At 43.3% G+C, this 24,951-nt stretch overlaps 1 protein-coding gene across 1 annotated transcript in view; it reads left to right on the top strand.

Annotated features, from left to right (window-relative positions):
• LOC120019112 (ATPase family AAA domain-containing protein 2-like) overlaps positions 1-24,951 on the top strand; it is a 113,020-nt gene that overhangs the window by 40,487 nt on the left and 47,582 nt on the right. The window contains exons 23-24 of the mRNA XM_038962374.1: positions 4,460-4,582; positions 5,936-6,064. Of these exons, the coding sequence (XP_038818302.1) occupies positions 4,460-4,582; positions 5,936-6,064 (252 nt within the window). The remainder of the gene's footprint in view (positions 1-4,459; positions 4,583-5,935; positions 6,065-24,951) is intronic.

Raw genomic sequence — 24,951 nt, 5'->3', positions numbered from 1 at the left:
AAAATCTGAAGTTCCCTGTCTGTCACAATGGAATAACTATGCTGTGGCAATAATTGATAGCGATGGAAGCCTAGAGACTTAGGACCCGACAACCAACCAATCCAAAGGAATCTCCCTGGGATACTGTAAATCTGTGCGCCCACTAAACCAAAGAAGGTCATTTCTAACGGCTTGCTTCTCAGTTAAATGTAGATTTACTCGCACGTACGTGCGCGCACACACACGGCAGGTAGCCAAGTGGTTAGAGCGTTGTGCCAGTAACCGAAAGGCAGGTGGAGAGCCCCGGTCATTTGTTTAAATGCAGTGGCCACAAAGGATGCACTAAAGGGGGAAAATTCAATTAAGGAGTTTTAATAAATAAGCCCAGTACTAGACTCTATCCTCTAGTGTCCCTGGGAATAGAGTCCAGCCCAGTGCAATCACATTTGGTCATTTTGGAATTTTCTCAGACTTGCTGGCTTTTTGAAACACACCTATATATACTACATCACCAAAGTATGTGGACACCCTTTTCAAATGAATGGATTTGGCCATTTCAGCCACACCCGTTCATAAAATCTTGCAAACAGCCATGCAATCTCTATAGACAAACATTGCAGAATTAATCAGTTTGTCACATTTCTGCCCTGCTAGAGCTGCCCTGGTCAACTGTAAGTGCTGTTATTGTGAAGTGGAAATGTCTAGGAGCAACAACGGCTCAACCGCGGTATGCCACACAAGTTTAGCTAACGGGATCGCCAAGTACTGAAGTTCCTAAAAATTGTCTCACCATTACAGGGTCTGTAGTGACGCCTCTAGCACTGAGATACAGTGCCTTAGACCGCTGCGCCACTCTGGAGCTCAATCTTAACGCTACAGCATACAATGACATTCTAGAGTTCTGTGCTTCCAACTTTGTGGCAACTGTTTGGGAAAGGCCCTTTCCTGTTTCACCATGACAGTGCCCCCGTGTACAAACCGCGGTCCATACAGAAATGGTTTGTCGATGGGTGTGGAAGAACTTGACTGTCCTGCACAGAGCCCTGACCTCAACTCCATCAAACACCTTTTGGAAGACTTGCAATGCCGACCTCACTAATGCTCTCGTGGCTGAATGGAATGTGGTTACCATAAATGGAACAATTTGTTAGTTTGATGGTTCTATCAGTCCATTGTCCCATTAACAAGCATCCATATTAGCAAACCTATTTAATTTTACTTCATATTTCTCTAGTATAAGCTACTTATTGTAATGAACGATATCAGCCAAATGCCTGCGAACGGTGGTGTCAGTTCAGCTAAACATAGGGTATGACATTGTCACGCAATATTAGGTTTAAAGGGCTGTGGAACAGCATATACAATGCCAACCACTACTAAACCTCATCATAAATTGACTAATTTACTTGTGGAACAGAGCTTACACTGGAACGTGAAATAGATGGATAATACACGCTATCAAGTCACAACGAGGCCGACTTCAAATACAGACGTCCATAGGTGCCACATGAGTTTCAACTTTGGGGAAGCAATTTTTTCACCTTAAAATTGCACCTTTTTATAATAAAGGATTGCATGCCTCTATCATCACATTTGCAGACTAATTTAAGATAGGCTACTATTTCTAATGTCATGAGTAGATTGCATAGTCATAATTTAGGCTAATATATCTCAATCACTGTTAGCAAAACACAGTTCTGAACAATGCATGCCTGAGCACATAGTGACATGGAGTAGGCCTAATCTGAGATGTTTCTTCTTTCTTTGCATGGGAAAAATGTGGTCTTTTATGAAGACATTCCATGCAATTCTACTACACTTTATATGACTGGAGACATAAGCAACATCTTTTTTTAATACGGCAAGAATGTGGAGCCTACTCTGCTGACACTGACAAATGTAAAATGACCTTGTCTTGAATGCAACCATCTAATCTAGACTTATGAAAATGGGAGACGCAAATATGACGTCCATCTAGCCTGTAGGAGGAAGTTATTGTCCCCCCAAAAAACTTTCCAGTGATACTGATCCAATGATAAAGGCAGTGAATATGTGCACTCACTGGTCCGCTGATGCCAATAAGTTACGCTGCTGTTTCCGCTGGTCCCAATAAGATGTGCTGCGGTTTCGGCTGGTGCCAATAAGATATGGTGCGGTTTCGGCTGGTGCCAATAAGATATGGTGCGGTTTCGGCTGGTGCCAATAAGATATGGTGCGGTTTCGGCTGGTGCCAATAAGATATGGTGCGGTTTCGGCTGGTCCCAATAAGATGCGCTGCGGTTTCGGCTGGTGCCAATAAGATATGGTGCGGTTTCGGCTGGTGCCAATAAGATATGGTGCGGTTTCGGCTGGTGCCAATAAGATATGGTGCGGTTTCGGCTGGTCCCAATAAGATGCGCTGCGGTTTCGGCTGGTGCCAATAAGATATGGTGCGGTTTCGGCTGGTGCCAATAAGATATGGTGCGGTTTCGGCTGGTGCCAATAAGATATGGTGCGGTTTCGGCTGGTGCCAATAAGATACGGTGCGGTTTCGGCTGGTGCCAATAAGATACGGTGCGGTTTCGGCTGGTGCCAATAAGATACGGTGCGGTTTCGGCTGGTGCAAATAAGATATGGTGCGGTTTCGGCTGGTGCCAATAAGATACGCTGCGGTTTCGGCTGGTGCCAATAAGATATGGTGCGGTTTCGGCTGGTGCCAATAAGATATGGTGCGGTTTCGGCTGGTGCCAATAAGATACTCTGCGGTTTCGGCTGGTGCCAATAAGATACTCTGCGGTTTCGGCTGGTGCCAATAAGATACTCTGCGGTTCACTCAATTGGGAGTTGAGAATTTTGATAACTATAGACAGATTAGTATTTTCTTTGTCTTCTCTTTTCAGCAATAGCCATTCTCTTTCTAAGCTATGTTTTTCCTACGATTTATGTTCAGAAATATTGCGATTAGGCTTAACTGCTTTACACTAACCGCTGCAACTCAACAATCAGCTATTTGCCATGCGCGCTAATGAAATTGCACGCGTGTAACAATCCACAGTAAAAAAATATATAAATAGGCACAAGTAATTTATATAGCTAACTTTGCAAATGTACTTTAGGGGAAGCTTATCTTCCCCTAGCCTATTGGTGCATAAAACAGCTGGCCACGAGGCTTACAAGGCAGAGTTCAAATGCCAATATCAAATTCAAAGCAATCGGTGCACTGCCTAATTGTCTGACCAGCAAAGCAAACTGTCTGACTCCTCATGGTCCTAAAGCCAATACGTTAACAGCCGTTGAATTTGATCGGGTTTGTAATGATGTTAGTCAACTTTTTTGTAGCCTACTTTGACATTTTTTGGTCTTGAGCTAGGGTATGGTGACTGCAACTCTGCCTTACCCAACTGCTGCCCCTGCCTCGTATGGTCGATAATTGGTTTGTTTATCGTCCCTCTTCTACTTCCCCTCTTTCTGTTCTCATCTTTTTCCTCCTCTCCCTCTGTTTGTAGTAAAAGCTGAGGCTGTCCTCTGCAGTCTTGCAGGAATGTCTTTTCCCCCTGCGTTTCTCTCACTTCATTATGTTAGAAAACCAAATCTATCCGCTCTACACTGTCAAACCCGCTCCACTTCTAGAAGAAAACGCCCAAACATCGTCAAACTCACATCCAACAAACTCTGTCTACACAGCACCCGGGAGGTGGCGGAATGTCCTTGTCAGTTCTCGACAGAAGTGACAGGGTTCGATAATGGAACAGACTTCCACTCAACACTCACCCTGCACCCTGTCACCTCACACTCTGACAGACGAATAGTACCGACACACACACATACACACCGCTGCAATTAGGCCGTCTTTTAATTAGTGGTTAGAAGCTGTCAGATGGTGACCTCTGGACCTCTGTCTGTACCTGTTGGCTGGGTGGCATAATGAGAGCAGGACATCTGTTTACACACACGTGGACACACACGAGTGCAAACACTCTACGTCTCATCTTCTTTGCTGCTCATATTATTTTTCCCTCAGACAGCTGCCTTTTAGGATAAAACCAGATTTGATGATGTTAGAGGGAAGGCGTGTGCCGGTCTGTGTGCCGGTCTCTGTCTGTGTTTAGATATTCAATATGTGTGTCTTTGTGAGAAGGGAGGATGAGATTGACTGTATTCCTGAGGCTTGTCTCCTAAGTCACCACCAAAGGCAGCTCTTTTGTCTTCATCCAAACAGTGAGAGAACAGTATAATAATCCCTTGTGCCCAGTGTTGGGGGCCAGACAGCAACACAGCCAGCAGTTTGTGTTGTGTCCAGCAGAGGGTGGGTTGTGAGAGGCAAGTCTAGTGAGGGTCAGAGGCAGGGAGATGATGTAATAAATTATATGATGATAATAATAATAAGAGCTGTCATATGACTCTTCAGGGCGAAGTCATTTAAACTGTTGCTATAATGTTTCTACAATGCCAACACAGAATTGTGTTTGTGTGTTCATGTCAGTCTGTTCTCTGCCTCCAGATAAGATCATCCGCCACAGAGCATGTAGTCTAAAAGACACGGCCCACGCCATGCTGGCCTCAGAGCTCGACCCTGAGTTCCACCGCGTTTGTGAGGAGATCAAGGAGTCACGCAGAAAGAGGGGTGAGGAACACACACACACACACACACACACACACACACACACACACACACAGAGGGAGTGGTGTTATAGTCTAAGGTGCTGTACTATGTTTATTTAATTTAACCTTTGTTTAACTAGGCAAGTCAGTTAAGAACAAATTCTTATTTACAATGACGGCCTACCCTGGCCAAACCCACCCCTATCCTGGACGGTGCTTGGTCCATTGTGCACCGCCCTATGGGCATATGTAGTAGCTCATGATGTTCCACTAGTCAACAGTGTGTTCACTGCTCCAGGGTGATTGGCGATTACATAACTAGTCTCTAATGGGATCCAATCATTTATTCATATGTAAAGTCACAGAGAGACTGTCATGCACAAACAAACTAATTAGTGTACATGTACAAGGAGGATAGAGGGACAGTATTAGTAGTCATAGGTAATTGGTTATACAACATGTACATATGCTGCTTGATTCTACACACACAACCACACACACGCTCAACCACGTACAATCACACACACTCACGCACATGCCCACACACACACACACACACACACACACACACACACACACACACACACACACACACACACACACACACACACACACACACACACACACACACACACACACACACACACACACACACGCATACAGGATTATGTGAAAATCTACACACACTGCACATAGTGTGCATAACTGAGGCAAGCCCCTCCTGTGATGGTGCTGGAATGGGGGGTGAAGGGAAAGGGAGGACGGGTTGTGTGCAGGGCAATACACTCTTACCACATAAGAGATTTTCCAACCTTTTCATCTTAACCATTAAGGCTAAAAGTCTCCTTTCTCAGAAAGACAGAACACACACAGCCTCCCCCACAAATGAATATTTTAGGAGCAGAAGTTAGCTGTCTGACAGGGAATTCAGCAGTGAGAAATGCTGAAGGTATCAGTTTGTGCTGTTGGATCGCCTGGTGTTGGGTTGCGTCAGCTAAACCTCATCTGGGATTATATTGCTCTGACCTGGAGTCGGGGAAGTGTGTAAGTGCAGGTGTGTGTGTGTGCTAAGTATCAGTGTGTTAGAATGGAAATGTCTGCTCCCTGATGTTGGTTTGATACCTCACATTTATTCCTCTTATTCACAGACAGCCTGACACACAGGGACATTTTAGAGGCACTCTGACGCACACACACACAAACGCACGAGTTTGCACAGACCAAAGTACATGAAGTTGTCCACTGGATTCTAGTTATTTGGATTCATCAATCGATGAATGCTGTTTTGTCTCAGTGTCTGTCTGTACACTTACATCCCCTTCAGTGTGTGTGTGTGTGTGTGTGTGTGTTAATTGATCCTGTGTGTTATCTGCAGACCTCCAGACTCCGGCCTTGCCACCTGTCTCCCCGGCTGCCGTGGTAACCACCAGGAAGCCGGCTGTAGAGGAGAATGCTGGAAACAGCACTCGGGGACAGACCATCGACAAGCAGCACTGCAGCAGCAGTGAGTTCAACAAATCAAATCACATTTTATTGGTCACAGACACATTTTTAGCAGATGTTATTGCAGGTGTAGTGAAATGCTTGTAAACACACACACACCACCCAGAGCACAGTTAAAACACAACACAGTTTCTTAACACCGCACAGAGTTCAAAAGAACGGAGCGCTAATACCCAGTCCCTTCTGTCATTAGAGATGTGATTCAGTTGTGTGTGTGTGTGTGTGTGTGTGTGTGTGTGTAGTGGGATCTGGGTTCAAGGCATTTAGAATCAGGCCATTTAGCTGATTACGGAACCACCATCCCACAGAGCAGAGGCCTCTAGCGTTAACGCAACACACACAAGACACCACACCGAGTAACAGCCGCTCCGCATTGTAGCAACCCAGTTGGATGCCTCAAATACTCCTGCTTTCTCACGCACGCATGCGCACACACACACACACACACACACACTCTCTCTCCAGTCACACTCCACAGTAGAGGAGCGGCGCAGTGGGCAGCCTCATTAGAGACGTCTTCTTTCCACTATGTGTCGTCTTCAGTGCTGTGCGGACCGTGACCACGCCGCGGAGGAATTCCACAGCCTCCTGCTGTCACCGCCAGGTGCCCACGCAGAGCAGGGGGCAGACAGAACAGGTCCTTACCTGCATGTAGCACTGACAACCGGGGGAGGGGTCTGTGCTCTGCGTTGGTGTCTGTCTGAATGAAGGGGATTGATAGTCCAAGTATGAGTTTACTTCAGTTCCTCTGTGATTTTAAATCTGCTGACGTGATGGCCAAGTTCAGCCTAGTTACCAACTGGTCCCCCCCCACAGCTTAGGCCTACTTCGAAGATTTGTCTATAAATAGTTTCAGAATATGTAGGGTCACAATCACCACAAATAAAAATGGCATCACACGCCCACACGAACGAGTGGCGCAGCGTTCTAAGGCACTGCATCTCAGTGCTAGAGGCGTCACTACAGACCCTGGTTCGATCCCGGGTTGTATCACAACCGGAGTCCCATAGGGCGGTGCACAATTGGCCCAGCGTCGTCTTGGCTAAGGGAGGGTTTGGCCGGGGTAGGTCGTCATTGTAAAATAAGAATTTGTTCTTAGCTAATTTTCCTAGTTAAATAAAATATTGGACTAATGTTGCTTCACTGCAATACTCTGTTCTGCCACAGGATGGCGCTAGTCTCTCTAGCGACACCAGTTATAGACCTCCTGCTGTGTGTGTAAACCAGCAGTCTTTGAGATGAGAGATTCTCTTTACCATCATTAGTAGTGTGTGTGCCTGTCTGTTTTAACTTCTAGCTTACTGTTAATGATTCATCTGGGTTAGGGCTGGACGATTATTCAACCATATTTCTATTGCTTTCTAACTTGGGCTCCGAGTGACACAGCAATCTAAGGCACTGCATCTCAGTGCTAGATGCTTCACTACAGACCCTGGTTCGATTCCATTCTGTATCACAACCGGCCGTGATCGGGAGTCCCATTTTGCCCAGCATCGTCCGGGTTTGGACGGGGTAGGTCGTCATTGTAAATAAGAATTTGTTCTTAACTGACCTGCCTAATTAAATGTAAAAATGCGATTCACGAGTCTATGATATTTTATTGATGTCACTTGTTGAATCCACTTCAGTCAGTGTAGATTAAGGGGAGGAGACAGGTTAAAGAAGATTGAGACCTTCCTAGGTTTTGGCCTTTCTAGGGAGTTTTTCCTAGCCACCGTGCTTCTACACCTGCATTGCTTGCTGTTTGGGGTTTTAGGCTGGGTTTCTGTACAGCACTTTGAGATATCAGCTGATGTAAGAAGGGCTATATAAATACATTTGATTTGATTGTGTGTGTGTGTGTGCCATTTCAGCGGGTGAATGGGCAAGACAAAAGATTTAAGTGCTGTTGAACGGGTATGGTAGTAGGTGCCGGACTCACCGGTTTGTTTGTCAAGAACTGCAATGCTGCTGGGTTTTTCACAACAGTTTCCCGTGTATCAAGAATGGTCCACCACCCAAAGGACATCCAGCCAACTTGACTCCAATTCTTCCCACAGTTGTGTCATCATGGGCCAGCGTCCCTGTGGAACACTTTCAACACATTGTAGAGTCCATGCCTCTACGAATTTAGGCTGTTCTAAGGGCTAAAAAGGGGGATGCAACTCAATATTAGGAAGGTGCGTGTGTGTATAATACACTGCATTTCAAACAGTCAGCAATAATCAAATGAATTTAGGGCTTGTGAAATTATACCCAGGCTAAATATAAGCCTTCCACAACCATAAGAACCACTAATTATTTAATTAAAATCTGCATTTTTGCAATAATCACTGATCTGACTTTCAATTCTATGAAAATACCCTTTTTGGGAAAGAAATGACCAGAACCATGCGTAATGCACATTCACTAATGACTAACTTCTTATAGCAGGCATTATAGGGAATTAACTTATGTCTCATAATACAATCTCTCAAGCACAGGCAACGTGCTAGTGAGTAGCCAGCGAATCTTATATTTCAAGTTTAGCCAACTTCATTGCTAGATGACAAGGTAGAACAGATTAATTGTTATGAACACACCATTCTGTCAGTCTTGCAACTGTTTGAACAGCAGGCTGGCCTTTACACTGTGTTCAGATATTGAAGTCAAATGGCCTGCCTTATTTCTCAAAGAGAACGAGTTGCCAATGAGGAGTTGAGACATAAAATTGTATCATTAGAAAGGTCGTTATCCTCTATTACAGTAAAATATTGTCTGAATGTGTTTCGTGTGTCCATATGACCGTTTCTGTTGGACCAAATCTCAAATGCTAATAGTGAGTTGAAACCGCTAATCAGAGAGGAAGAAGTGATATTTCATCTTTGTTGTTGTGAGTGGCAGGGGGAGGGGCTTGGTGTGTGTGTAAAAGGAAAGAAGCATACAGCAGCACCTAAAATACCTAAACGTGCATAAAAACAACAACATAAACCTTTATTCTTGCAATACAGGCATTTGGAATATCGCGCTAAAACAAATTAATTTGGTCTATCGCCCTAATCTGGGTGTAGGAGGCGAGTAGCCACAATGGATTTAATGTACAGCACTTTTTCATGAATACGATCCAAGGTTAACAGTGTGGACTTGGATTGATGTTAAAAAAAAAAAATTTTGGACCCTGTGATTTATAGGCCTTTGCTTATACACTGTAAGCACAGTACATGGTATAAACACAACCAGGTTCGGTTACGATGGACCAGTCTTCTTTGATTGCTGTCAATCCTCTGTTTGCGCCATCACATTTATTTCCAATAACCTGAGGCCTTTCAAGTCATTGACTAAATGCATGCAGTTATCAATGAGATGGTTTTTCTTCCTTTTTAATCCAAACACTTGAAGCTCTTTTTTTGTTGTTGTGTGGGTGTATTCAACACAATCAGCTACAGCCACATATGACCTCAGTCAATCCTCTAACAATGTTGATATTGTTACATTTGCTATTAATAACCTGAGGGGTTTGAAGTGGTTGGGATTCTGAATTGCATTCAGAAGTAGTCAAGTAGATTGTTCCTCTTCTGTTTACCCTCTCCGACCAAATCACGGAAGTTAAATGGGCAAATGGTGGCTCCCACCATTAGTGTTCCCCTTCTTTATATCAGTAGCCAAAGTGCTTCACATGTCGGTCACTAATTCTGCCGCTCCGGGGAATTCAGGTTATCACCGTGTCCCAGAACTTATCACCACGCTCCAGAACTTAATTAATTAACTCTGGTAATTAATTATTTGAGAGAAAGTAATCATTGGCAACCAATTCTCACCTGGAGCACTTCTGTGACATGTCCAATTAATTGATCGGGGGGAATCAATTAGGTGTTGAGATAAATATGACAGAACCTTGCACACTCCACTGCCCTCCAGGACTTACCCAGAGAGACTGCTGCTGAAGTTACCACTAGACACTGTGTGAATACACATAGAAATACAATTTCTGTACATGTATTTACCCATCTGTAATTCACTCTCCTGTGTTCCCATTCATACGCCTCATGTTTCTAGGCTGAAAAACACAAACCTGCCCTTGGATCAGTGTCTAGGGGCAACTCTGTCAGCAAAGGTTATGATTGAATGAGGGTAAACCAATTCTACCCAGGGGCTTCAGTGAACCCTATTCCCTATAGTACTCTGTGACCGCACTGTGACTTTGGTCGGAAGTAGTGCACTAGTTGTAGGAGTTTGAGACTGAGCTCCAGACCAGAGCCATTAGGCCACCTGTTTAGGGTGTGCCAGGTAGTGTGCTAGGCTATATGGGGAACAGGCCGTTACTGGAGCCACAGCTCCTGGCCAGAGAGCCATCACCTGGCTGGTTAGGCTGTGGCAGCCCAGCTCCTGGCCAGAGAGCCATCACCTGGCTGGTTAGGATGTGGCAGCCCAGTTTCTGGCCAGAGAGCCATCACCTGGCTGGTTAGGATGTGGCAGCCCAGTTTCTGGCCAGAGAGCCATCACCTGGCTGGTTAGGATGTGGCAGCCCAGTTTCTGGCCAGAGAGCCATCACCTGGCTGGTTAGGATGTGGCAGCTCCTGGCCAGAGAGCCATCACCTGGCTGGTTAGGCTGTGGCAGCTCCTGGCCAGAGCGCCATCACCTGGCTGGTTAGGCTGTGGCAGCCCAGGGCCCTGCTGGGTTCATATTAAGAACTCTGACAGGAGAATATGGAGAAGAGTTCACCCACTGTACCTTCCCCTAATCCATTATTCACTCTCATGTGTTTCCATTTATACGCCTCCTGTTTCTAGCAACTATGTGTGTTGACTGTCTTTGACTTGGGCAAACTTGGGACTTTATGCATGTACCTTGTAAATCCTGCATGCTCATGTTAACACCATTCGCTGTAGGTCTGCTGCTCAGTTATACTCCCAATATAGTGTTCTTGTAAAATGTCTTGCATTAGCTCTAGGGTTATATTTAGAGAGCTTTGCAAGTAGTTGTTAGTTTTTTCATTCAGCTTTAAGTTGACTTGCAATGTTAAATGGAAATTTCACCTCTGCTCTATTTTACTATATATGTACATTAATATGTTATTAATATATCATGTCATGAAAATTTAGAATTTCCTCACTACATGCAAATACGAGTGTTTTTGCATCTCACTGTTAGAAACGGGCCAGCTACATGGTTGTAAGCCAACCACAATATCCAGAATTCATGGCGATTTCAGGACGTGGATGACTGCCCAATTTGATGTTAGAGATATTAAAAATGTTGTTTTTAGCCAGCACTTTCAGCCAGAGGATGTCTCAGTTGATGGGGTTGCCATGTCATCATACTTTCAAAGGGGATGTTTTTCCATCGATTTTCCCCTCACTTCAAAGAGGAAGGCATCCCATCAGCCAACATCAGCGCTGCAAGACAACATGGTAAGATAGTTAACGTTACTTAGCTAACAAGCTAGAGAACTACATTTGTTAATCTAAACCAAAATCTAGCTAGCTAGCTTCAATAATACGCTGGCTATATTCCAAAGCATATCAGTGTAATTAGCCGGCTGTTATCTGGAGACATGATTTCTAACTTTGCAAGCTAATATAAGCATCGTTAGGTTACGTTGGTGAACTGTTAGCCTCTGCTGTAGTTAGTTAGCTAGCTAACGTGACTAGCTGTGTTCTTTTTAGAGTCCGATCCCATCATCTGCAGAGGCATCAACATCAAGCTCAGCACCAGGAACTAGTGTAAGTCACCTTCTAAAATCTACTAAACCTTTCCATGACCATGATGAGCAAATAAATCTACTAAACCTTTCCATGATGAGCAAATACATCTACTAAACCTTTCCATGACTCCATGATGAGCAAATACATCTACTAAACCTTTCAATGACTCCATGATGAGCAAATACATCTACTAAACCTTTCAATGACTCCATGATGAGCAAATACATCTACTAAACCTTTCAATGACTCCATGATGAGCAAATACATCTACTAAACCTTTCCATGACTCCGTGATGAGCAACTAAATCTACTAAACCTTTCCATGCCTCCGTGATGAGCAAATACATCTACTAAACCTTTCCATGACTCCGTGATGAGCAAATAAATCTACTAAACCTTTCCATGACTCCATGACTAATGAGCAAATAAATCTACTAAACCTTTCCATGACTCCGTGATGAGCAACTAAATCTACTAAACCTTTCCATGCCTCCATGATAAGCAACTAAATCTACTAAACCTTTCCATGACTCCATGACTAATGAGCAACTAAATCTACTAAACCTTTCCATGACTCCATGATAAGCAACTAAATCTACTAAACCTTTCCATGACTCCATGACTAATGAGCAAATAAATCTACTAAACCTTTCCATGACTCCATGACTAATGAGCAAATAAATCTACTGGAGCTAGTCATTAACATAGTCTGTATCTTGTCATAGTTGGTGTGTTTACAAGTAGGCTACAACTTAGTTGATTGTTCATGCAAGGCTTGAAGTCTAAATTGTAGAAAACGAGGTATTAGTGAAGAGGGGTTGGTGTGGGTGACTGACTGGTGTCTGTTGGGGGGTGGGTATTGTGTAAAGGTTAGTATGCATGACCTATTGACATGAAAAAAATCACCAATACACAAGTGCTCCTCAAACTTTTCACACCCTTGCAGTCAGTTCTTTGACATGGGGGAGGGGCTGTTAGTATACTTGTCTAGCCTATTCACTCTATTGTTGGCCGTGCTTGTCTACTCAACAGCACAACTGTAGGTGCTCATACACAATCACACGACTAGACTGTCTACAAGTCAGGCACCCTTCAAACTTTTCACGTCTTTGCTAACAGCCCAGCAAAGCCCCATTTTTATTGATTGAGTATAACAAAACACATCTACTGTCTACTGTTCACTTTTTTTTTTTTTTTTTAAACAGAGGAACATTGTTTATTTTATGGTTACACATCCTCATGACCTGTCTCCATGTCTTTCCAGGAGACCTGCAGTACAAACAAATCTTCTGCAATAGGTCGAAGCAGTGAGTGGTAAAGAAAGTGTATGAGGCTTGTTCAACTGGCTGTGGATTGCAGAAAAGACCAGAGTTTTCTACAAGGAGCCAGAGTTGCAGCCCCCCCAATCTCAACATTGCCACAGCGCCAAAGCCTGCTAAACCAGCTGCCATTACCCAACACAAGAAGAGGTTCACCAGCTGAAAAACACTCAGGAACATGCCTGGAACGTTCAATCAACACAACATCCGACTGATGTTGTAGTATAATATAGAATGCCTAGTATGGTCACAACTGCATTGTGGTGTATACATTGCTAGCTGTATATAAGTGTTTTGTATAATATATTTTACAAGCGACTAAATGATTCCAGCAGCATCAGAAACCAATAAACTTAACTTCAACTTCTTGATCACTTCATTATGTTTATGAAATGTATACTGAACAATAATATAAATGCAACAATTTCACCGATTTTACTGAGCTACAGCTCATAAAAGGAAATCAGTCAATTGAAATAAATTCATTAGGCCCTAATTGATGGATTTCACATGACTGGGGAGGGGCGCAGCCATGGGCTGGCCTGGGAGGGCATAGGCCCATCCACTGGGGAGCCAGGACCAGCCAATCAGAATGTTTTTCCCCACAAAAGGCTTAATTACAGACAGAAATACTCCTCAGTCTCATCAGCTGTTTGGGTCGGTGGTCTTAGACGATCCCGCAGGTAAAGAAGCCAGATGTGAAGGTCCTGGGCTGGCATGGTTACATGTGGTCTGCGGTTGGACGTACTGCCAAATTCTCTAAAACAATGTTGGAGGCTGCTTATGGTAGAGAGATTAACATTAATTTATTTGGAAACAGCTCTGGTGGACATTCCTGCAATCAGCATGCCGATTTGCATGCTCCCTCAGCTTGAGACATCTGCAGCATTGTGTTGACAAAACTGCACATTTTCTTGGCCTTTTTATTGTCCCCAGCACAAGGTGCACCTGTCTAATAATCATGCTGTTAATCATGCGCCAGACCTATCAGGTGATGGATTATCCTGGCAAAGGAGAAGTGCTCACTGACTGGCATGTAAACACATTTGTGCACAACATTTGAGAGAAATAAGCTTTTTGTGCCTATGGAACATTTCTGGAATCTTTTATTTCAGCTCATGAAACATGGGACAACACTTTACATGTTGCGTTTCTATTTTTGATCAGTGTGTGTGTATATGTGTGTGTGTATATATATATATATATATATATATATATATATATATATATATATATATATACACACACACACACACACACACACACACACACACACACACACACACACACACACACACACAGTGGGGTGAACAAGTATTTGATACACTGCCGATTTTGCAGGTTTTCCTACTTACAAAGCATGTAGAGGTCTGTCATTTTTATCATAGGTACACTTCAACTGTAAGTACTGTAAGTACTTATTTAATACTTATGTCATGCAATAAAATGCTAATTAATTACTTAAAAATCATACAATGTGATTTTCTGGATTTTTGTTTTAGATTCCGTCTCTCACAGTTGAATTGTACCTATGATAAAAATTCCAGACCTCTACATGCTTTGTAAGTAGGAAAACCTGCAAAATTGGCAGTGTATCAAATACTTGTTCTCCCCACTGTATATATATATATATTATATTAGGATAACGTAGCTTCAGTCTTACTGCTGAAACAAATGATTCAGGTAGTTGGTTTATAACTTAAACTTTCATTTGTTGGCAAGTAAACATGTAACAAAACAGTATATTAGTCTCAATATAGCAAATAAGTAGACATTGCTTGTATTCAAGACAAAGTTTATTTGCACTGGATACCAAGGTGAGTTTGCCATAACTGTTCCTGCTGTGTAATGTATGACATATATATATACAGTACAAGAAAAATATACTACTAATGCTTAACAGTTCTACAAAGGGAACACTAGCATATGATGTGTTTTTGGTGGTGCAGTGAGGTGTTTGGAGAACATTTGATACAAAGGGAGGTTGTTATGGGACCTTTCACATCTCTTGAGTCATCAACTTCTTTGTGTCCAAGTGGTGTTGTCTGTGAGAGAAAGACGAACGCTATTACTCATTCATATTACTCATTCATGGGCAATTGTTGTGTGCCGTCTGTATTCGTACTGTAGCAGCATGGTGTAGAATGAGACCTCTCACAGACATACGTTAGCCAGCTAGCTACAACACACAGGTATAGTTACTCCAATATTGATTCGTCAAGCCAAAGTCATTCCTTTACTCTCCGCTAGCTAGCTATAACGTTAGACTACAGTACATTTTAGGTATAGCAAATACAGCTAGCTAGAATCGATCACAATTGTACTGTACTAAACAACACTGCCTCGTAAAAAGAGAGCTTATATTGCTAGCTAGCTACCGACAGCAAAACAACTTAGTGCATTCGGAAAGTATTCAGACTCCTTGACTTTTTCCACATTTTGTTACGTTACAGCCTTATTCTAAAACAGATTAAATAAAAAGATTCCTCATCAATCTACACACAATACCCCATAATGAAGCAAAAACAGGTTTTTAGAAATGTTTGCACATTTCGAAATTGAGCTCTGTTTACATTGATCATCCTTGATGTTTATTCAACTTCATGGGAGTCCACCTGTGGTAAATTCAATTGATTGAACATGATTTGGAAAGTCACACACCTGTCTATATATGGTCCCACAGTTGACAGTGCATGTCAGAGCAAAAACCACACCATGAGGTCGAAGGAATTGTCCGTAGAGCTCAGACAGGCTTGTGTCAAGGCATATCTGGGGAAGGGTACCAAAAAATGTCTGCAGCATTGAAGGTCTCCAAGAACAGAGTGGCCTCTATCATTCTTAAATGGAAGAAGTTTGGTACCACCAAGACTCTTCACGAAGCTGGCCGCCCAGCCAAACTGAGCAATCTGTGGAGAAGGGTCTTACAGGGAGGTGACCAAGAACCCAATGGTCACTCTGACAGAACTCCAGAGCTCCTCTGTGGCGATGGGAGAACCTTCCAGAAGGACAACCATCTCTGCAGCACTCCACCAATCAGGATGTTATGGTAGAGTGGCCAGACAGAAGCCACTCCTCAGTAAAAGGCACATGACACCCTGCTTAGAGTTTGCCAAAAGGCACCTAAAGGACTCTCAGACCATGCGAAACAAGATTCTCTGGTCTGATGAAACCAAGATTGAACTCTTTGGCATGATTGCCAAGCGTCACGTCAGGAGGAATCCTGGCACCATCCATACTGTGAAGCATGGTGGTGACAGCATCATGCTGTGGGGATGTTTTTCAGCGTCAGCGACTGGGAGACTAGTCAGGATTGAGGGAAAGATGAATGGAGCTTTGAGAGGATCTGCAGAGAAGAGTGGGAGTAACTCCCCAAATACAGGTGTTCCAAGCTTGTAGCGTCATACCCAAGAAGCATCAAGTCTGTAATCGCTGCCAAAGGTGCTTCAACAAAGTACTGAGGAAAGAGTCTGCGTACTTATGTAAATGTGATATTATTATTATTATTATTATTATTATTATTATTATTATTTATTTTTTATACATTTGCAAAAATGTCTAAAAAACAGTTTTTGCTTTGTCATAATGGGGTATTGTGTGTAGATTGATGGGGGGGCAAACTATTTTATCCATTTTAGAATAAGGCTGTAACGTAACAAAATGTGGAAAAGGACAAGGGGTCTGAATTCTTTCCAAATGCACTGTACTTGTCCTGAGTCCTGGTCCAGCTTGTCTAGGCTGCAAATGCTTGCTAATCTTGCAATTATTTTTCCCCCCAGCTGTCTCAACTCCTTTTTGTGTCTTCTGGCTCAAATAAATAGGACTGTGTGTTTATATGTGAAAGAACATAAAAAAATGTAGTCAGCCAGCTCTTCTTGGAAAGAGGAATTCTCAGAAGCAGCCAAATTATTTAGCAACCTCAGTGCACTGTAACATAGCTCTTTTAAACTTGTAACACCCTTGTTTATAAAGCCTGCCTTCGAGTGTGGGATCAAGGAAGTGTGGCTCCCGTCAGGCTGTAGTCTTTACAAAGCCAGGGAAATTGAATCAACCTTGATGTGCTGCAATGTCCTGGTAAATGGGAACATCGTTGAGAAAAGTCCATAGCTCTATTTAACAAGGACAACGATATCTACTCGCTGCTAGCGTGATCACGCAATTGGCGAAACACAAAGGCCACAATAATTGCTACAAAACATGACTTGATTCATTTTTAGATCAGAAAGCAGGCTCAATCAACCAGTGACGTCATTGGATGTACTCTCCCGCCATGAAAAGCAAAAATCCAGCTAGCTATAGGGCATAATTATGTCTGAAACACCCTCTCATCACTCATAATTATGCAGGTAAACTGGAAAAACACCCCAAGTAGTGTCTAGCGGTGAGGTGTCCCTTTTTAGCCGTGATTGGAGAGCCCATTAGCTCTTTCTTTCCTTTTTTTATTTTTTGAGCAATATTCGATGAACTCCAACATGATTCAAGGAGAACACTCTTCTGGCATGATTCAACAACGCTGTTACAATAATAGCACTTTTCACAATTTATTTAAATCTGTAGGTTGTAAAATGGTGTGCAATAAGGCCTGTATAGAGTTCAAGCTAATGCATTTTCCCTCCACCATCCGCTTTCTTCAGCGTTGAATTCTCCCTTACGACGAGTAACCAAATCCATTTTCACTCTCAATCTGGATTAGAAGTGTCTGTATTTTTATTTGTGGAAGCATGCACAAAACTCCTGATACAACAATTTAGAATTTCAACAGATTCACCAACAACAACACTGCGGCCCAATGGGAGGGCATGTGAGTGTAGAAAAAGGACAAGTAAGGTGTTAGCTTTGTGTGTCCTCCACGTCAGTCAATGTGGAGCCCAAGGCGACAGCCCACTGGAGGCTGAATGTGTTACTTCCTGCCTGTTGGCTCTTTCCCATTCTGCCTCAGTCTCCACTCTGTGGAAACAACCATCCTTTTCTCTCCTCCTCTCTCTACCCTTATTGTATTCTGTCCTGCCTGCCAATCCATCAGAAGACCTTGATGAGCAAAGACAGCATTTTATTTATTTCCTAAGTAAACACTTTCTTTCCTTCTTGACGATATAGTTGAGGTGAAGTAAATACACACATAGTATTTCTAATGTGTACATTCAGAAAGAATACACACTCGGAACAAAACTTTCTCAGCCTTTCCTTTCTGTTGAATGCCAAGGATTTGTCCTCAAGCTCTACTGTCACTGTCTGTACAAGTATTGTTCTGGTCAAGTTAAGAGCCCCATTGTTGGAGCTCAGAGTTGTGTTCAGTATGCATGAAATGGGAGAAAACGATGTATTTTCCTATTCCCCCCCCACAGATGAACCTATTAACTGACCTCTCAGGGAACAATACTTGTTGTACTCCTCATGGAAAATTCAAATCACCTTCATGGAAAACATATGTTTTACCTGGAAACCCATATGCTTTACCTATCCAATGTGGATGACCTCGTATCCAGTATGCATATGTTCCCAAAAAACATGATTATGGAAAACGTGTTTTTCCTGGTAGCCATGTCTGCTCTAGTAAATGCACTAGTGGTGCAGACCAGTGAAGTAGTCCTCCTCACCTCGCTGGAGGCGTGCGCGTGTGTGAACATGTGGACCCTGACAGAGGTAGTTTGTATGCTCATCCAGGCATGCTGTACCCCAGCTGCTGCTACCTACGAAACAAGACCAGCTGACCCACAGGCCTCTCAAGGGACACACACACACACACACACACACACACACACACACACACACACACACACACACATCACATGGACTCATGTTAAGGAGAAGAGCATTTTGGTGTGTAAGGAGCTGTGTACACTACATGACCAAAAGTATGTGGACACCTTCTAGTTGAACATCTCATTCCAAAATCATGGGCATTAATATGGAGTTGGTCCCCTCTTTGCTGCTATAACAGCCTCCACTCATCTGGGAAGGCTTTCCACTAGATCAGGGGTATTCAAGTACTATTTGAGAAGGTCAGGTCACACATTTCCTAGGTGGCAATGGTCCGCATGGATAATGTAATTTATCGACGTACTTACAAACCCCGTTCTGGGTAGGGATCCGGTCTGCTGTCCTCCAGTTGAGTATGTGGGCATTAGATGTTGAAACATTGCTGCAGGGACTTGCTTCCATTCAGCCACGAGCATTAGTGAGGTCGGGCACTGATGTTGGGCGATAAGGCCTGGCTTGCAGTCGGGGGTTGAGGTCAGGGCTCTGTGCAGGCCAGTCAAGTTCTTCCACACCGATCTTGACAAACAATTTCTGTATGGACCTCGCTTTGTGTACGGGAGCATTGTCATGCTGAAACGGGAAAGGGCCTTCTCCAAACTGTTGCCACAAAGTTGGAAGCACAGAATCGTCTAACATGTATTTGTATGCTGTAGCGCAGGGGTGTCAAACTCAAATACCCAGTGGGCCAAAATGTAAAACCTGAACAAAGTCGCGGGCCAACATTGAACAAATTAACCTTTTAATATGGACCCAAACAAGTTTTGCTTTAACATTGAATATGGAACAAGCATCGCTTATTACCATACAATATATAATTTAATAGTGGAGACATGCAAAATCGAATTTCAAATGAAAAAACACATCAATGGCATTCATTTATTAAATAAATAAAATTTAAATAAAAATCGTATGCCTCTTTTTCTTTTTGCAGCCTTCTGATTTAAATACCAAAATAAACTTTTTCCACTGGCTAATAATTTTACAAATAAAATGATAAATCAATCAACCATTCAAGCCCATGCCTTGTAGCAAGAAAAAGTGCACAAAGAAAACGTTAATTATTGCACACTGATCTAATCTGATGTGCCCAAGCCAGATACCTGGCATCTCTTCTTGGATGCTAGTTCATCAATGTCTGGGCTCAGGCTCTGAGCTGAAGAAATCCTCAGTATCGAGCGAAGGTGTTCATCAGTCAGACGTCTCCTGTGAGTTGTTTTGGTCATCTTCATCGAGGAGAAAAGTTGCTCGCATAGATAAGTGCTGCCGAACATGGAGAGCATCTGAGCAGCTTGGGTGCGGAGCTGAGGCATTGTGTCAGGGATGAACCGTGGAAACTGTGCGGCGCCCACAGCATCATACTTTGACTTCAGCGTGTCGTTGCACTGGAGTTCAATCAGCTCCATTTGGATGTTGGTTGGTGCATTTTCCACATCAACTGCGAAGGGATTACTAAGCAGTTCAAACCTACATTTCTGGACATCGAAGTCGGCAAATCGCCGGCTAAACTCAGCGGCGAGAACACTGAGTTTTTCAGCAAACTGTGCGCATGGGAACACGGCGGTAGAGATCTGCGCTTTTATGGTTTGGCAGCAGGGAAAATGGCAAGGGTTTCCTTGCAGCATCTGATTCTCCCACAGGCACAGTTTAGTTTTAAAGGCCCTCACTGCAGCGTACATGTCTGTGATGATGCGCCCCCGCCCCTGAAGCTGCAGGTTCAGCGCATCGAGATGGCTCGAGATGTCACAGAGAAAGGCCAGCTCACACAGAAACTTTTGCTCCCGGAGCTCTGCTGTATCCTTCCCTTTGGTTTCCAGGAATTGACATATTTCCTCACGCAGCTCGAAACATCTGTTCAGTACTTTTCCTCTGCTTAGCCATCTCACCTCTGTGTGATACGGCACGTCTGCGTATTCCGAACCACACTCCTCTAGAAAAAATTTAAACTGGCGGTGATTCAGACCTTTGGCTCTTATAAAGTTAACTACCTGTGTTACTGTGGTCATAACATGTTCCATCTTTAGGGCTTTGGCACACAGTGATTCCTGATGTATGATGCAGTGGTAAACAGTTAGCTCACCTGCACAGTTCTCTTCCCGCATCTTCTCCCGAACCATGCCCACCAGTCCACTCTTTACCGCACATCGCTGGCGCACCATCTGTCGTTAATCCAACGAGTTTATCCCACGGCAGCTTTATTTCAGTTACACATTTGGAAACCTCCTCAAAGATTTCCTTTCCTGTGGTTGTGCCATGCATTGATTTGAATCCCAATAGCTCCTCCGTAACACACAGATTTGAGTCCACTCCACGGATGAAGACTGACAGCTGAGCAGTATCAGATGCGTCGCAGCTCTCATCCACAGCGAGTGAGAACGCAACGAAATCTTTTCCCTTTTCCATCAGCTGGTCATACAGATTGGTGGCAAGATCACATGTGCGATCAGCTACTGTGTTCCTGCTCAGGCTCACGTTTGAAAATGCTTGCTTTTTCTCTGGGCATACGAGGTCACAAACTTTCATCATGCGCTTTTTCACGAACTCTCCCTCATTAAAGGGCCGGGCTGATTTTGCGATCTCTGTTGCCACTATATAACTAGCCTTTACAGCAGCCTCACTTTGTGATGTGGCTTTTTTGAACATATTCTGTTGTGAAACCAAACTTCTTTTCATCTCCTCTACTTTCTGGCTCCTTTGAGTCATGTCCAGGTCCTTGTATTTGTCATGGTGTTTCGTTTCATAGTGTCGTCTAATGTTGTACTCCTTACTTACAGCCACGTTGACTCCACAAACAAGACAAACAGGTTTGTCTTTTACATATGTAAACAGATATTCTGCCTCCCACTTGTCCAGAAAGCTCCTGTTTTCTGCCTTTCTTTTCGCCATTTTTGGGAAGGGATAGCGCGCTGACAGTTGTAGCGTCTATGTTGCTATGACTACTGTCACAGAGGAGAGGGCGTTTCTGGGTCCTGTCCTGATTGGCGCGCGAAAACAACAGCAGAGCATTATGGGATTCGTAGTATTAGCGGTGAATGCGCTGTATAATACCGGCGGGCCAGCTCTAGTAGTAATTTGGTATTGTCTCGCGGGCCAAATATAATTACCCCGCGGGCCAAATTTGGAGTTTGACACCCATGCTGTAGCGTTTAAGATTTCCCTTCACTCGAACTAAGGGGCCTAGCCCGAACTATGAAAAACAGCCCCAGACCATTGTTCCTCGTCCACCAAACTTTACAGTTGTCACTATGCATTGGTAGAGGTAGCGTTCTCCTGGCACCCCCCAAACCCAGATTCGTCCGTCGGAGTTCCAGATGGTGAAGCGTGATTCTTCACTCCAGATCACTGAGCTCTTCAGTAAGGCCATTCTACTCCCAATGTTTGTCTATGGAAATTGCATGGCTGTGTATAGATATACAGTACCAGTCAAAAGTTTGAACACCTTCTCATTCAAGGGTTTTTCTTTATTTTTACTATTTTCTACATTGTTGAATAATAGTGAAGACATCAAAACTATCAAATGACACACATGGAATCATGTAGTAACCAAAACATTTTTCAACAAATCAAAATACATGTTATATTCAAGGTTCTTCAAAGTAGCCACTCTTTGCCTTGATGACCGCTTTACACACTATTTTGTCATTCTCTCAACCAGCTTCATGAGGTAGTCACCTGGAATGCATTTCAATTAACAGGTGTGCCTTGTTGAATGTACATTTGTGGAATTTCTTTCCTCAATGCGTTTGAGCCAATCAGTTGTGTTGTGACAAGGTAGGGGTGGTATATAGAAGATAGCCCTATTTGGTAAAAGACCAAGTACATATTATGGCAAGAACAGCTCAAATAAGCAAAGAGAAATGACTGTCCATTGACTATTTCTAGAACTTTGAAAGTTTCTTCAAGTGCAGTCGCAAAAACCATCATGCGCTCTGAAACTGGCTCTCATGAGGACCACCACAGGAAAGGAAGACCCAGAGTTAGCTCTGCTGCACCTCAGATTGCAGTCCAAATAAATGCTAACAGACACATCTCAACATCAACTGTTCAGAAGAGACTACGTGAATCAGGCCTTCATGGTCGAATTGCTGCGAAGAAACCACTAAAGGACACCAATAAGAAGAAGAGACTTGCTTGGGCCAAAAAACACGAGCAATGGACATTTAGAGCAGTGGAAATATGTCCTTTGGTCTGAGTCCAAATTTGAGATTTTTAGTTCCAACCGCTGTGTCTTTGTGATACGCAGAGTAGGTGAACTGATGATCTCCACATGTGTGGTTCCCACCGTGAAGCATGGAGGAGGAGGTGTGATGGTGTGGGGGTGCTTTGCTGGTGATACTGATTCATTTAGAATTCAAGCCACACTTAACCAGCATGGCTACCTGTCACGAGAATTATGTTCTCGATGTTCATAAACCCAATTCAATTAACAACTCAGCCTGAAACCCAAAATTTGTAGGAAACTGGTTGAAATGAATCAGACGGAGGCCCAGCTACGATAGTCAGAAAATGTATTTACGAGAGCGCGCTGCTCTATGGTACAAAACAATTCATTTTATACTGGCTTCTCACGCACACACATTCACACAAACATACGCACACACATTCACACAATGTCCTGCTACCCAGCCGACAAGATTAGGGGATTCCTGGAGACTTACTCCCCATCCTCCCTCAAGATAGGGAGACGCTGGGAAGTACTCTGTGGCCCCAGCCAAGGTCGGCACTGAATCTTGCTCAGACAGTCTGTTTGTTATTCAAATAAGGTTTATAGACATATTGTACAGACTATGGTCATACAAAATTCTAATCAATTTCATACTCATACGATTATGCGGCTTCAGGGTTCAGGGTGGACTATTCTAGTCATTCATATAAATTCCATCAACACTACCACAGCATTCTTTAGCGATACGCCATCCCATCTGGTTTGCATTTCGTGGGACTATCATTTTGATTTTGATCAGGATAATTACCCAACACACCTCCAGGCTGTGATCTTACTACATTTGCACACACTGTATATAGGTTTTTCTATTGTGTTATTGATTGTACATTTGTTTTATCCGATGTGTAACTCTTGTTTGTGTCGCACTGCTTTGCTTTATCTTGGCCAGATCGCAGTTTTAAATGAGAACTTGTTCTCAACTGGCCTACCTTGTTAAATAAAGTTGAAATAAAAAAACTAAGGGCCATTTAACCAAGGAGAGTGATGGTGCTGCATCAGATGACCTGGCCTCCACAATCACCCGACCTCAACCCAATTGGGATGAGTTGGACCGCAGAGTGAAGGAAAAGCAGTTAACAAGTGCTCAGCATATGTGGGAACTCCTTCAAGACTGTTGGAAAAGCATTTCTCATGAAGCTGGTTGAGAGAATGCCAAGAGTGTGCAAAGCTGTCATCCAGGAAAAGGGTGGCTAATTTGAAGAATACCAGATATAAAATGTATTTTGATTTAATTAACACTTTTTTGGTGACTACAATGTTCCGCGTCTTATTTTATAGTTTTGATGTCTTCACTATTATTCTACAATGTAGAAAATAGTCAAGCTAAAGGAAAACCCTAGAATGAGTAGGTGTCCAATCTTTTGTGTGTGTGTGTGAGAAGAGGTGACTCTGGGATGCTGGCTTTCTAGGCAGAGTTGCAAAGAAAAGCCATATCTCAGACTGGCCAATAAAAGATTAAATATGAGCAAAATAACAGACACTGGACAGAAGAACTCTGCCTAGAAGGCCAGCATCCCGGATTCGTCTCTTCACTGTTGACGTTGAAACTGGTGTTTTGCGGGTACTATTTAATGAAGCTGCCAGTTGAGAACTTGAGACATCTGTTTCTCAAACTAGACACACTAATGTACTTGTTCTCTTGCTCAATTGTGCACCAGGGCCTCCCACTCTTCTTTCTTTTCTGGTTAAAGCCATTTTGCGCTGTTCTGTGAAGGGAGTAGTACACAGCGTTGTACGAGATCTTCAGTGTCTTGGCAATTTCTCGCATGGAATAGCCTTCATTTCTCAGAACAAGAATAGACTGACGAGTTTCAGAAGAAAGTTCTTTGTTTCTGGCCATTTTGAGCCTGTAATCGAACCCACAAATGCTGACGCTCCAGATAATTACATGGCGTCTGGTGCTGTCCTAGACCAAGACGGGTGTAA

Source organism: Salvelinus namaycush, chromosome 24 (assembly GCF_016432855.1).
Source record: "Salvelinus namaycush isolate Seneca chromosome 24, SaNama_1.0, whole genome shotgun sequence".
Classification (NCBI taxonomy): Eukaryota; Metazoa; Chordata; class Actinopteri; order Salmoniformes; family Salmonidae; genus Salvelinus; species Salvelinus namaycush.
Note: the sequence above shows the minus strand (reverse complement) of the source record. Positions and strands in the feature narration are given on the sequence as shown.